General features: G+C 37.1%; 1 protein-coding gene across 7 annotated transcripts in view; it reads right to left on the bottom strand.

Annotated features, from left to right (window-relative positions):
• UBE3D (ubiquitin protein ligase E3D) overlaps positions 1 to 15443 on the bottom strand; it is a 97014-nt gene that overhangs the window by 79541 nt on the left and 2030 nt on the right. For all 7 annotated transcript variants that reach the window (XR_011149986.1, XM_069011257.1, XM_069011254.1 and 4 more), the window contains exons 3-7: positions 14768 to 14858; positions 9570 to 9801; positions 5360 to 5429; positions 2932 to 3001; positions 1982 to 2090 (exon numbers count right to left, since the gene is read on the bottom strand). Coding sequence is in view for 6 of the 7 variants with exons in the window: in XM_069011257.1 (XP_068867358.1) it covers positions 1982 to 2090; positions 2932 to 3001; positions 5360 to 5429; positions 9570 to 9801; positions 14768 to 14858 (572 nt within the window). In the remaining variant the exon portion in view is untranslated. The remainder of the gene's footprint in view (positions 1 to 1981; positions 2091 to 2931; positions 3002 to 5359; positions 5430 to 9569; positions 9802 to 14767; positions 14859 to 15443) is intronic.

Genomic DNA, 15443 nt, shown 5'->3' with positions numbered 1-15443 from the left:
TGTCCTCCTCTTATTCTTAGCTTGTAAGTCATGCAACTACAAGGCAGGGAACCCTTCAGCAGTGGAGCAAAGAGAGGAAGTAAGTGATTCACAAATGTGAAGACAGCAGAGACATAGTTAGGACAGATAAGGACATCTGTATGTACCACTTTTTTCCCTTGAAACAAAGAAACTTTTGTTTATTGACATCCTTTAAAAATAAAAAATAAAAAAACAACCAACATAAGTAGTTATAGCTTAAACAACAGAATATGTGTAACTTAAACAATGGAAACTCGTGTTATGATATCTGCAAATAACATAACTGGTAATGCTAAGTGATGTATACAGAGGAAATGAGGAAAACAAGTACACATAATACTTGTGGTTTAAAAAAAATTAAAAATACTTGTGAGAAACCTTAACCTTAATTATCACATACACAGTCTAAGCTCTGTGTATTCATGTAGGTAAGCACAAACACTGTGAACAAGAATCTTTGGCTCATTATCAAAACAAACAAGTGGGACAGCTGGTTCATGATGCATCAGTGATGAGACTACTTGTGTAACTTGGCTGTATGCTCACAGCCTCGAGCACCCATGTTTTACTGTTTAGCTGTTGACAATCATTAATATAAATAGAGCTACATTATACTTGTGTCCACAAGGCCTCTGAGTCCAAAAACTTAAACCATGACTCCAAAACAGCTGTTGATGTGTATACAGTAGCCAGAACCTCACTCTGGACAGATGTAAGGGCTTTCTGATGTTAAATACTAAAAACACCTGCAAAAAACTAACAACTAACCAATATAAATGAAGAGATGTCAATCAGAAGCCAGTGCCTATCTAATTCAGCCTGCTCCTCTAATCAATACATTGGCAAAAATGCAGCTCAGAGCTAAGAATAATAAATAAAGTGATTTTTCTGTTAAAAAATATCCAGTTTGCTGTATCTAAGCTACTAAACTTAAGCACCAGAATTTTACTTAACTTGGGAACAGATAAGCTACAAGGGAAAAATCACAATGATTTTTAATGACTCCTCAATAAGATAATATATAATGATAATTATGGGTCTGCTCATGAAACCTTCATTTTATCATTACAGAAGAGATATTTCTCAGTGGTAGTACAAATGTTGCCTTGGCACTAAAATTTATTTAAAAGCAACAGATATACACTTTCCTCAGCATCCGGATGTTCCAAAATTACAGAACTCGGACAATGCATATATAAAACAGTTTATGTAATTAGATTGCCTCAAGAAAGTGCATTTATGAGTTTATCCAGGGCAGGAATCTATAATCATGTATTTCTTTATCTTCATGTCTATGAATTATTTTTATAAACTGCAAATATACAAATTCTACACCTACATTTAGTTCAGAAATAAAAGGAAACATCCCTGGTTATAAGTGTACAGTACTAAGGTAACTCCTATCCATCTTAAAAGTTTGAGGAATCTAGCTGTCACCATCTAAATATCAAGCTTAACCAAGTTTAACAGCATTAGAACATTAAGTATAATAGGCAATTTTATTTTTGTTTGCACTTCACTTCGCAATGCAATGTATTGACTACATTAATAGCCCCTGCTGACTTGAGACAATGCTTGTGAAAGATGCTATACAATTTGATTCACTTCTGGTGATTAAAGGAAAGAAGCGCTGGAGCAAGAAGGTGAAATATGTATCAAAAAGTTAAAACTTAAGCTTTCCATGTTTTCTGGATACAAAATAGTGTTATTTCTGTGCTAGCTGTGGTGCATCTGTGGTACTTTAATTATTGTATGAATAAAATTTCTGTGTGTACATCTACTTAGATTAAAACATTTAGGGATGTTCTTACTTGAATAGCTGTACCTCAGAACCCCTTCAAGAATTTGAATTTGTTAATTTTTTTAACTTACAATAATGAACTGCATATATAATACATTTTAGGAACTGGGATGTGTAGGTTAGAAAGAAAGTCAGGAAGATGAAGACTTAAAAACTTACCAGAATATAGGTTTTTCCATTATCTCCTTTTATGGTGAATCTAAATGTGCTTTTAGCAGAGGATAATTCCAAAAGACACTGAGCAACCATGCTCTGTACAAATTGAGACCTGTTTAAGAAGTAACCACATATCATGTTTTCAAAACAACTATACAGGCAGTCATTCGTATCTATGCACTACAGGTAAATGAGTATCTCATACTTAATTCCACTACATCCTACAACCACATTTTACTGAAAGATGGGGCTTCTTTTTCTTCCTCTCACTCAAAACCAGAGAACTTTTTATTTCCTGAAACACAAATTTTTTAATAGATCAGGATTCTAAATTGCTCCACATCCTTTATTTTGGCCAACACCAATTGTCAAAAGCTGAATAGAAGCTTTTCCCTATTATGTTTTGCGCATATGAACACAAAGTTCAGAATGATGCACATATTTCAAATATAATTCACAAAAAGAAAGAACTGTCATTAAACCATTGTACGTAATACCAGGTAGCTAGATCAAGTTTTCTTTCATCTTAGTCTTAAATTCAAACTGAATTACTTTAAAATTCAAAAGCCTCCAATTAAACATTTCAAGCTTTACTTAATTTAACTTTACACAACATAAACTTCTGTTTCCATAATTAGTCACCCAGACATTGTGCAAACTTAAATAGTTCAAAATAAGTAAGTATTTTATTTTGGCTTATCACCTGAATAGTGAGACACTGTGACAAATTATACACAATCTATCTCCAGCATCACACACAAAAATGAGCAAACAAAACTGTACATGAGTGAATTCACGTTACTTTGCCTTTACAATGCTTGATTCTGTGATGATTACATAAAATTGCACTCTGTTATCAGATGTAATTATTCAAGAAACTACAACATTAGAACACTTCTAGCATCCTTTCTAAAACATAAATACTTGAGCAAATTATTTGATTTTTTTGTTACCTTGGTGTTGGACTGAAACTTTCCTCAGCTAGTTGAATAATCACCTCAGTGACATAATATTTAATGGTATCTAAAATGACAAAAACATTTTTCAAATATAATAGAATAACCAACTTGTTAAGATTAGACTGTAAGTCACCATATCACTATACTAATTAAACATTTGTTCAGTAGTCAATTAAGAGGTGCGGCAGACAATCATATTTTGCTTGGGTTTGTAGGAGTAGAAGGAACCATACCAAAAAACCTACACCTCCTGAAGAAAACTGCTCCAAGCTAATTACAAGATCAGCAATTTCTCATTTATATTGATCTTTGCTGAATGCTGGGAACAATCATCTCGAAACCAAGCAAGCAAGAGCTCAAGCCAAACCTGAAAGATGAATTGAAAGAACTTTCCTAAAGCACTGAGATCAGCATAGCTTACATAAGTATTTTAGTACCCTCTGCTGCTTTGTAATGCTGCAGTGAATCACAAGAGACAGTTTTAATAACAGCTCACACGGGGGAATAATTTTCTTCTTTGCTCAAAGAACAGAATGGAACTTCTTTCCAAAAATCACACTCACTCAACGTTAACACTGCATACATTCTGAATTTCAATGTAACTGTTCATCAAAAGCTCCACTAAGACAGCTTTTAACACTAAATGGAAGTGTTTGAGGACATAATTTAAACCCCTTCTATAAAGTCAGGTCAAAGATGATCATATTGAAGATCTGGGTCTATGCTGCAAATACAGCCTAACCAGAGGGCCAGCAAAACAGGTTAAGAGTAAGAAATTCTACTAAGCCTCAGCATGTGAACAACTGGAAGATTCATGTGGTCCACAAGTTTTAAGGACTGAAGGGTTTAATCTGATGTCTGTCCACACATACCACTAAAAATGGATGAAAGCAAACATTTCAGGAAGACACTTAATCTGTTTTAAACCCTGCAAAGGCTTGGTAATCGCATCCCTTCTCCAGGTAAATACTACACTTTTTAAATTATCTTCACTGTTAGGAAATTATATTTTACCTCTAAGTTTATTAAGTCTGCTCCATGCTATATGAGTTCTTGGAGACAGGGGGAAAAGACAGTTCAGCCCCTCTAGTTCCTCAGCCATTACCCTGAGTAAGGAATTGGTGCTACTGCTACAAAAGGGTATTGGGAATTCAGGAGATGTTTGCTTATAGAGACACAGAAGGTGTGATTTCCCAAGAAAAAATCACATGAGTATATGTGGATAGAGTTGGAGGAAGATAGCCAATGGGGGAATCTCAAAGCCGCATCTGGCCTCCACAGCTACACCGCTCTAATCCTTCTTTATCTTCAAGATACCTGCTCATGAGGAAGCACCAAAGCATGACAGTCAAGTTTGCTCTCTAGTCTCTTTTCACAGAGATGTTCTGCCTAGACTTACACCATACATCTCTTTTGTTCTCTGAATTCTACCAAAATTTCCTACAGTACTGAAGAAACATGGTCAAAACAATGGATATGCTATCTAACTTCAGCCAAGTGCAGAGTCCGTACCAAATCCCTGCACATCTATATTGCTTGCCTTTCCCCATTCCCACTGATCTATTACTCATGACCTTGTTATCCATACTCTTTTCCAAGCGCTCCCTTCCCAAAGTCACATCTTGCTTTGTGGGCTTTCAAACTCTGTACCTTAAATTTGGTTTCATTAAAGCCTGTATTGTTCAGATTCCTGTACAGGACAATCAGAACATTCTGTAACAGAAGATCTTCTGTCTTGTCTCTCCTTATGACATTTCTTAAATGGGCTTTGCATTTTCTGAGAAGTTTTTGTATTCACCAGATCTCTGAACTGAGGCAGGCTCACAGTGACTGATGCAGTGGAGTAGAGGGAGAATGAAAGAATGAACCTGCTAATAACAGTCTTATCATTGCTTCTCTTCCATTAATAGCTGAATTTTAAAAACAACCAGACACTCATCTTTACACCACTTCAGGTAAACCCTGTTGATCAAATATAATTACAGCTTTTAAACTGATAATTCCATCAGTTCATCATTGGATAAGACACAACCCGTTTCTTTGAAAAAGTTTCCGTGCCACAAAACCAGGCTGACTGTTAGCAAACTTCAGCTTCAAGTTGTGCTGATCAAGCGCTGAATTTTCCTTTCACTTATTCTGTAGAACTGACAGGAAAATAAGCAACTTGTAATTTCTCAAGTCTCCATCTTTACTGGGATTTCTAGCAAACTGGAGTCATGCTGAAAGTCACTTTCAAGGTCTAACACTAGAAGCAATAACCTCATCTGTTCCAGAAGGGAATGAGACAAACACACAGGAATCATCACTGCACATTATTGACAAGCTACTTTCCTTCACTGTTTTCAACACTGTGTTCAGTGTTAATCACACAGTGTTCAATGGCTGATGTAGTCAAATCTGGTTTTGTTTGAACATCTCATACCTGATGAAACTGTTTCTCCCAGCATTGTCTTGCAGCGCTTACAAATTACTCTGGTATTTTCTTTTGACTTCTGTAGGACAAAGAAATATCATTTAAATGTTACTCAGATATTCTGAAAAAGGAATGCATAACTGTAACATAATTTACAAAGGGGATAGTGAACTTTTTACTTATTTCTGCCCTCTTTATGTTCCCATGCACACGTATTTGCCTTCACTACTGCAGCTTTCTACACTTGGACTTGCTTGCAAGTTTCATACTCATTTTAAAATCTGGCAGTATATCCACACAGCACAACCTGTAATAGCTAACAGGAGAATCTTGTAATACTGAGTGACTGGATGATAAAATGATAAGCTAAATTCGATTTTGCTAAGGGCGAAATAATGCATCTGAAATGAAGTACTCCATAATACATACATAAAATAGTATGTGGCAATGTGACTACCATTACTCAGTAACAAGTTCTAGGCATTGTGGACAGTTTTATAGGAGTTGAATACCAGTTTAATGTTCAGCAGAGAGCAGAAAACGTCTGCAGATTATTTTGAGTTACTAGGAAACAGCTGAAGTACACAACACAGCATGATATTCCAGAAAGGTGCAGCGGATTCTGTTCTTGAACAACCCTTCTCCCTCAATTCTAGCAGATACAGAAAAGGTATTGACAATAAGAACAATTATCAGAAGTGCAAAACAGTTTCCAGATGCGGCATAAAAATACACGTAACAGGAGAACACATGGAAGACAGAAAACTGAGGGGTATCATTGAGATACATAAAATCTTAAATGTTTAAGAAAAGCTGAACAGAAAAAAACCAAACATATGCCCTCAGAGCTCATGCTATGAAATTCTAACTCTGTCTTGTATCAAAAAAAAAAGGAAGGCATTTGTCACATGATGTGTAATATAGTTTGGTACTTACTACAGGAAAGCATTTGTCATACTAAAAGTATACACAAGTTTAAAAAGTCTTCATCAATTCAGAGAAAGCAATGTCAACAATGGCTTATTAAAAACAAAAAATGTGGATGACAACATCTAGTTCAAGGAGTCTCTACACTCTCCAAAACATCACTGACTATTTACCTCAGCTTTATGCATCTATTACTGCCCTTTATAAAAGATCTCATTTCTAGATAAAATCTACCCTCTAAGACTCCTACTAATTACAGTGTTTAAATTCAATACATCAAACAAGTAAGCACAATTTTTACTTTAATCCAAAGTCTAAGCTTCAGAACTGGTTCTGTGTGGGCTTATTAACCTGGGTGTAGCACATTAGAGCTCTGGTCTGAAAGCAGTACAGATATATATAACCTTAATGATGGTCAAAAACAGAGAATCAAACTAAAAGCCTGAGAGCTGACTATGTTGGAACAACAGTCCCCTTGTTATGGAGATCAGGAAAATCATCTGGTTCATACATAAGCAGTTATCCCCTTTCCCAATTCCTACCTCCCTGCTCCTCTCAAACATACACAGTGAAATTACTTGATCAGTGTGAAAAGCAAGAATAAATAGACAAGGTTTTGCATAAGCCAGTGTCTGAGACTGGTACAAATACTGCACAGTACAAGTACAGAATACACAGTACTTCCTTGAAAGCTACAACTTGAGTATTTTTTTTCTGACTACAATTACAGGTGCTGACTGAGAACTGTGCCTAGAAAACATCACTAACTCGTTGTATCATGCTTCAATGGAAAAAGGGATAGTTTTAGCTCAACTAATTAAATCAATACATCTATTTGACAATTTGCAGCTGCTGGCAATCTGCAGATGCAGGTAGATCACAAGCCTAATATTTTCTGTTTCTATTCCTAAGGATCCCTGATATGGTGTCAGGAAAAGTATTTTCCCCAAGAGATACTATTAAGATTCTGCAAGACCATGTGACATTTAAAAACTATGTTACACTGGAAGACTAATAGATGTGAAAAATATGTTTGCAGTGGACGGATGCTGTCTTGGTCCCACTGGAGTCTGGAAAAGATTGTTTAAGCATCTCTGGTACATTTCTGCTACTATTTTGGTCATAGGTAAACACTTTCCAAAGAACTGCAATGCAATTAAAAAGGAACTTTCATACTGGGGCAGACTGCAACAATATTCTCTGAAATGAGAACATTTATGCCAATAGCAATCTGTCTTGCCTGTAACTTTCTATTACTCATATTATGGAAGAATTTTCTGCTTCGATATAAGGGGTTTTTTTTCCTTATTAGTCCATGTTCTGCTGGATCTAACAGTTTTGCTCATTTGCTTGGCAACTGAGTGATGCTGGGAATAAGCAAACACAGAAATAAGAATTCATTGCAAGTGTGAAAGATGTAGAAAAAGGGATTTGACACAAGGAACAAATTCTCAACTTCAATGCAAGTATAAGGAAGCAAACATGAAAATTCATCACACTAAACTACTATTGTATGCCTCTGACATAAAACAGCCTCCTCCCTCATTCAAAAGTTCTGCTGTTATCCTGGTTTGACCCACATCTCAATAACATCTTTGTTCCACATCCTTTTATTACATTTCTTCATTCAAATCAATCCTTTTCTCACAAACATTCTCTTTGATGAAGAAGTGTGCAATATGGACTCCATGCACCCTGCCTCTTCCCATATTTACTCCTGTTGTTCTAAGATCTCTTTTAAGATTACTGAACCGCGAGAATTCATTTTGACAATCTCTGGCAGAAAGCACTGTCTTCTTGGAAATTTGGAATCATCTACTCCACCTCCTTCTTAAGAAAACTTAGAAGAAATAACTCCATTGACACAGAGTTAAGCCAAATTAATCTGCTTCTGCCATGCTGATACCCTTTCAGGGTATCAGTCCTTATTTTCCTCTTCACATATTCTGCTTTTCAAAGAACAATGGAACAAGAAACCCAGGAGATCACAGCTGCAAGATTTGCAGATAGGGACCACAGGACAGAACTGCTCCCCAAGCAGAGGGGTCACTTGGAGCATTGCACCAGCAACCCCTGAACTGTGAGAATCCCGGTGACTCTTACTGAGGATAATACATATCACTATAAGCAGCAGGTAGAAATCAGGGTCTCTGGTGTTAGTTCTCAAGAGATTAAATGTTTCATGCTGGAAATCTCTACATAATAAGTCATCAGTTGTTAGAGACACAAATTGCCAAGGCAGCAACGTAGACAGTTAAATACTTGGTACTGGGAGAAAATACATGTGTAGGCCCAGCCTTTGTCAGCACAAATGCAGACAAGCAGTAGGTTATCAGAAAAGGCTTTATGGAAATGTAGGCTTTGGTGAACTGAGTTCCTGGATGTTCTTCTGGCAGCAGAAAAGATTATTGCTTGAACTTTTATACAAGTGCTAGATGCCCAAGAGTAAAGCACTCAACTGCCATTCTTCACGGGTTTTACCCCACCACTGAAACATCAGCACCCCTAAAAATGTTTTTTTCTCTGGGCAATAACAAATTTTGATGTCTCTAAGCCAAATGACAGCCCTCTTCCTACAGAATTGGTTGATGAATCTATCTTATCCTGGAACATCTCAGAAACATCAACATGAAGAGCAGTAACATGGGATGGCAGGTTCCTTTCACTAGATAGAGAAGTCAAACAAATTCAAGTTCCTTACTATGCCTTAAGAACGTAAGACAGCCAGATCTAAACCCAAAGTACACATTCTGATATTCCCAAGTCTTTCTAAAACTAAAAAACAAAAAAAAAAAAAAAAAACAAAAAAAAAAAAAATCACACTTCTCTTTGATCATATTAATGATTATGTCTCAAGTCACAGTGTGAGAAAAAAAATAATTGTTACTTCAGTTTCCACCTCATTCTTTGCTCCACTATCCTTTAACAAGCATCTAACCCATCACAGTTATTATCTTACTAAATTCTGATGTCCTTCACTCATGATAATTTCAGGGGAAAATATCTGGGTTTAGAACTACATAATTAAGTAGCTTCTAATTCTGTTTATAGCACGAAGTTCTACTTGCATATGAAGGTCAATATCAAGACTCTGGTGTGAGCTTTAGAAAATGTAAAACATAGCCTGGAATATTTTCTGGCTTCTGCACAGCTGAATGTCAAGAACTCCCTATGACCTTCAAAACATGTTCTAGTACATACAAATTAAATAAAACTAGTAACAAAAAAAGCACTTTACAATGAAAAAGTCCAAAAAAGTGCACCTAAGAATTATTTGAAGAAAATACTTTACCAAGCTGGAGCCACTCTGAGAAACGTGGTGTCCAGCTTCTGAGCAGCACACGGGAGATTCAGGCACATGTGATTCACTTCCTGAATTCAACAGAAAAAAAGTGTCTCCTAGAAAGCAGTCACCATGCTGAGGGTGCAAAGTGCTTCTGGCAAAGGGGTCAGGGTGACAGCACCACTCTTCAACTAAATCACTCCAGTTTTCACTTGGTAGAGGAAGAACTCTGAGAAATTTCCTTAAAGGGAAGAAGAGACAAATATTTCAGTATGTTATAATTCATTTCTAAGACACTAAAAGAGAGTTTAGGCTTCCTACAAATAGTGGGGGAAGTATGGCATTTTCTCAAAAGGAGGTGCTTGACTCTTTTCAGCCAAAGGCACTTTGTTTGGGTGAATTCTGAGAAAGCAATGGCTGAGTTTCCTGCCAAGTCTGTGATGAAGCATTTCCCAAGGGTAAATCTCCAATGATTATAAGGCAGAATTTGGCATAGTCCTTTCTTGAAATGAATCACAAGGCAAAAATAAAGCAGTGCTACCTAGTCATGAAAAATATGACAATGAGCATTTGCAATTACATTTATTATTATTTCTTGTAAAGTTCCCTTGCACCAAATGTTGATGTAAAACCAACAGACACAGACTCATGCCACAGCAAGACTCAGCACGTTCGTTTCAGATACCAGACCTGAAAAAGCTAAAACCTGACAAAAATACCACAGTACATCTTCATTAAAAAACCCAAACAAACAAAACCACAAATAAAGGATAATTCAATCTTAATTTAGATTTGAATACTCAGATCCAACTTTCAGAAGTCTTATACTAAAAAGGCAAATCCCTTTCTCCTGGGTAGCTGTATGGATCAAGGATACTGCTTCCTGAAATACTACTTTACTTTCATTATCAGTTGTATTGGGTTTGCATTTTCTGCTCTCTGCCTACTTTCCTTGAATGCTTTCTTTTTGTTACCCTATTTCTTCAGCTGCCGCCTGAAACCTTTAAACAGTTTCTTGATTCTACTCCTTACTTAAAACTTGCAAATACAACTTTGCTTACGGTGCTACTCTGCAAATAAAATCACAGCTGCTAAGCCAACACTTAGGCATCCTCCCTTTCTTGCAGTTCCCAGACTAACATTTTCTGAAGATGTCAGTTTTTCCCACTTCAGCTTCTTGGCCGTTCTGAATTGTTCAGTGGGTGAAAGAAAAATCTTTTATTAAAAAAAAATCCTTTTTTTCTAGATAGACAATACATTTTAAACTCTGCTTGCTCCACCTGCAGATGAAAGTTGGAATAACATCCTCTGAATAACTCATCCAGCTTTACAAAACCTATGTAACATCACCTCTCAACACTACCCATGTCTTCATTTTCTGTGGTCTTATATATTACTTGAGATAAAACTCAGTTCTGCCAAAGTGCGAGTTTAGTTCTGGTGTTGGCCTAATAACTGATTCTTCATCAGCCTTTACAATTAGTTCCAGTGCCTGGATTCACACTGCAAAAAAAAGTCTTCCTATATTGCTTTTTACACAAAAGTAATTCAAAGCTGGTATTGCTCAGAAATGTTTTCACAAGGGAAAAAAAAGACAGAGATTACCTTAAGCTGCAGACTAATGCTGTCCTGTTTCATTACATCAGTGTTTCTTTACTTTCACAGTCTGCAGCATCAAGATCTTCACTTCTTTCCCAACAAAAGTAGTTTTCTCCAACCAGTAGGAATTTCCTAAAGAGACTCCTCCTAACTCTGAGCTGTACTGAAAATACATAATTTCCACTGTATTTTAGGCTTTTGCCACTCATAGGTGGGAAGCCATATCCAAGGATCACCAGAACTGGAAAAATGCAACACTAATAAAAAAGGAGCTTTACAGAAAAACAAATAAACAAAACCAACTTGAGATTTACTACGTACTGACTAAACTGAGGCTGCTAAATACTACAATAAAAACCAAGAAAACAGGGTGTCTTATATCCCCAAACTTGCTCCTAATAACAACTGAGTTTCTACTTGAAGATAGTCACCCAGGCTGCCTTCACAGTCAGAGAGCAACAAACAATTCTTAGGTTGGGACCTTTAAGAGTAGCTGTCTCCTGAAAGTGTCTAATCTACCCAGGCTGAATTTCCTGCTGTAGACAGCTCTCAGATTCCAACCAGAAGAGTAGGTAATGAACTTATTTTTTAAAAGTTAGAAGTTCAGCACTAGTCTATAAGAGCCCTGCCATAAAGATATAACTCTTAAATGATCCTCCAGGATAAGGTAAGTATTTGACCATAGAGACCCCTGTAAGACTGGATTAAGAAAAGTAACCCCTAATGTCATTATTAACTAATGCCCAGTAATATCATTGTCTACAGAAAATACTGAAAACTGGAAGTAAAATGGGCTTTAGACTTTTAAACATATACCTGTTCAGTTCCATCAGAGAAAAAGAAAAACAACTGCATTTCTGTAACTGCAGTCTCCCTTATTTACTTACTAAAAAATCTTGGGACAGCCCAGCTTGACAGTTAATTGTCAGGCTTAACACTACTTATGTAGGAAAGGTGCAATTAGATTTCCCCTGCCATGAGTTTTTCAGTGCAATATTTGTGCAGTACAAATCATTATCATGGAATCATAGAATATTCTGAGTTGGAAAACTTCGGGCCCTGCACAGGACAACCTGAAGGTTCAAACCATGTCCAAATGCTTCTTGAACTCTAGCAGGCTTGGTGCTGTGACCATATTGCATTTCCATGCAAGGTTTTAGTAGTAGGGGGCCTTTATGGATAGATTCTGTGAGAAGCTGCCAGAAGCTTCCCCCATGTCTGATACAGACAATGCCAGCCAGCTCCAAGACAGACCCACCACTGGCCAAGGATGAGGCCATCAGCAGTGGTAGCACCTCTCTGCAAATGTATTTAATACAGGGGGGGATAAAACATTTTGCAGTCAGAAGAGAGAGAAAATCTGAGAGCAACTGCTCTGCAGACACCAAGGACAGTGAAGAAGGGGCGGAGAAGGTGTGGCAGGCACTGAAGCAGTTTTCCCTGCAGCCCATAGGGAAGATAACGGTGAAGCAGGCTGTCCTGCTGCAGCCCATGAAGGTCCACAGTGGAGCAGATGGATGCCCTCCATGGAGGACCCCACACCAGAGCAGACAGATGCCCAAAAGAGGCTGCGGCCCCATGGGAAGTCTGCCAGAATCTTTGGACCCATGGAGAAAGAGAGAAGCCCACACTGGAACAGGTTTGCTGGCAGGACTTGTGACCCCTTTCATTACATTTTGTCTCCCTTGTCCAGCTGATGAGGGGAGAGATAGAGCGGCTTTGGTGGGCACCTGGCATCCACCCACCACAAGCTCTTACGAATTTTTTCATGACAGAAATAAAGTCTTACAGAATTATTTTATATATGAGGTACATTTAGCCCAACTGGAAGGAGAGAAAGAAAAAAGAAAGTATCCCTAATTCTTTGCAGCTCTTGCATGATGGAAGAAAAAAAAAAATCTAATAATTTCCTCTAACGTGGGTAATGTGAGGGTAATGGAAAAGAATGAAAGAGCATAACCCTAACCTCTGAAGAGCTATCAGATTTATGGAAGGAAACAGACTGAGGCAGAGGATTTCAGAAAATGTAGAGAGTCAATTTTTGTGCACCAAGGAAGGATTACTTACATTTAAACCATTCCTAGTACATTTCTTAATCTAACCTTTACAAGAAGGGCTTCCTATGCAGTAAAGGCTTCCTAACAGTAAAAAAAATAAGCTTCAGAATATGTTTGGAGTGGTTTGTTGGTTTAGGGTTTTTTTCCATTTTAACCCAGATTCCTCTTCCTTCAGCTGAAGATTACTGCCACCGTATTTGCAGCAACTTCCAAGATACTGGAAGAATCTTATGTCTTCTCCACAACCTTATCTAAACTAAATCCCATTTACTTCAATTTCTTTTTAAAGGTATGATTTTCTAGATCTCGGGTTTTTCTTATTACAGACCCTTTCCTAGTAATTCAGACTTCAGTAAGTTCTCTTTCACACAGTTCCGCAATTTCCCTTCAATCCTTCCACCTCTGCTGTCACTGTCATACTTAACTCTTCCTGGAGAGAGGAACACATGAATTTTGTAGCTAGAAGTTCTGACTATGCTACTCTCTTCCTGTTGGAAATGCTGGAACAGAAGGTGTTGGATACACTAGCAGCTCCACTCTTCTACTCTTAAGTTTTTTTGGTGTCAACATTCAAGGGGCTCAGAGGCACCCTGCAAGGAGAAACGCCAAGTGAAAAGCTATGGACATGCATTCTTTTTCTTTTCTCAAAAATTCTGCCTGTGTCACATTACAGGATGCAGAACCAAAAGATTTAAACAGCATGCATATGAATCTAATGTGCTGAAATTCAAGAAAACACCCACTCAGTCATGCAAATATAAAAGTGCAATATGTTTTGAAAGCAAATGTTACTGACTAGAAATTAGAAGTTTCACCACTTTACAAATGTATCAAAATAAGAGTTATTACTAGACTTTCTGAGAGAAAGTTAAGAAATCCTCATTCAGTTACATTCAGGCTAGCCATAAATCCATACCTATGACAAGAAAGTAATAGAAATTTAGAGAATGAAACACATTTGTATTATGGTTTTGAGTATTAGGAGCCACACATCATAGAAGGTCTAAGTGCATCACTAACAATTCTTACATATTCAGCTGAAGCGGTCAAAATTGTTCATCAGAAGAGCTAGACAATGCAGCATCTTTTTATTAAATTCTCATTCACTCTGCAGACTTTGTAAAGAACAGAGATAAGGCTGAGTCACACAGCTAAGACACAGTTGCTGTGGTTTCCCAGATTCAGCATCCCTGAACTATGTGGAGACAGGCTTTGCTTAACAGACAAAAGGAAACTATGGTCAATATCCCCATTCTGAGCAGCCACTCTATAATTACAGCATGATGACTGAAGGAAACTTATAAGAGACTGGAAAGAACTGAAAAGGATGCCTGAAGTACAGAGGAAGAAAGAAATCAAGAAGTAAATGAATGAACAGTTAAAAACTGCTTCAGGTAATTTGGCTTTTTGTCATCTGCAGTGCTTCAAATGTGTTCTTGTCTATGAGTTTCAAAAGAAATACCTTTTAGCTGTTTTTAAGTACACAAAACAACGTGAATACCAATCATTATGGCATTTATTGGTATAAATACAAGACACTGCAGTACTCACCGGTCTTTTACTATGATGTCACCACAGGACTGACAATAAAAGATGTAATTCTTGTTGGATTTCAAGCTTTCCCTCAAAGGACAAACCACATCTAGAGATGGAAGGAAATATATTAATCTTCAAAATTGTGTAAAATTTTCAGTCACTTGTACAAAAAAATCCTGCCAAATACCTCAAACCAAAAAGTATAAATCTAACAGACAAAGCAAAATGCTGACATTTTAAACACAACTTTATTTTTTTTACCTGAAGAAGCAAGTATTTAGATTCAGGAAAAACTTGTCATCTCCACCTCATGCCCCATATTACCAAGTAGGAAACATGTGAATAATTATTTCAAGGTGCAAATCCTCTCCAGAACAGGAGCTGATATATTGGTATCATTGCAGAGATCATAAAAATCGAAATTCAATATCACCCTTTTGTAATGATACTTCTGATAATCAGTGTATCTGCAATATGAGGGGACACACCCATATGTAACACAAATAGTCAGGATGGGGAGCAGGGAGAGGCAAAAGTTTTACATTTTTAAATGTATTATATGTAGGCAGGTAAGAATCCACCACTGTGGAACCAGTCCGGGAAAAGACAGTGAGCAATGGCCTCTGCAGGCCAGGAAAACAAAAATGGTCTCACAAAAGGCAGCTCAAACAACTTTTCAAAGTAAAAAAAG

Source organism: Aphelocoma coerulescens, chromosome 3 (assembly GCF_041296385.1).
Source record: "Aphelocoma coerulescens isolate FSJ_1873_10779 chromosome 3, UR_Acoe_1.0, whole genome shotgun sequence".
Lineage (NCBI taxonomy): Eukaryota > Metazoa > Chordata > Aves > Passeriformes > Corvidae > Aphelocoma > Aphelocoma coerulescens.
The sequence above is the reverse complement of the archived record's forward strand: the minus strand, read 5'-3'. Positions and strand labels throughout refer to the sequence as shown.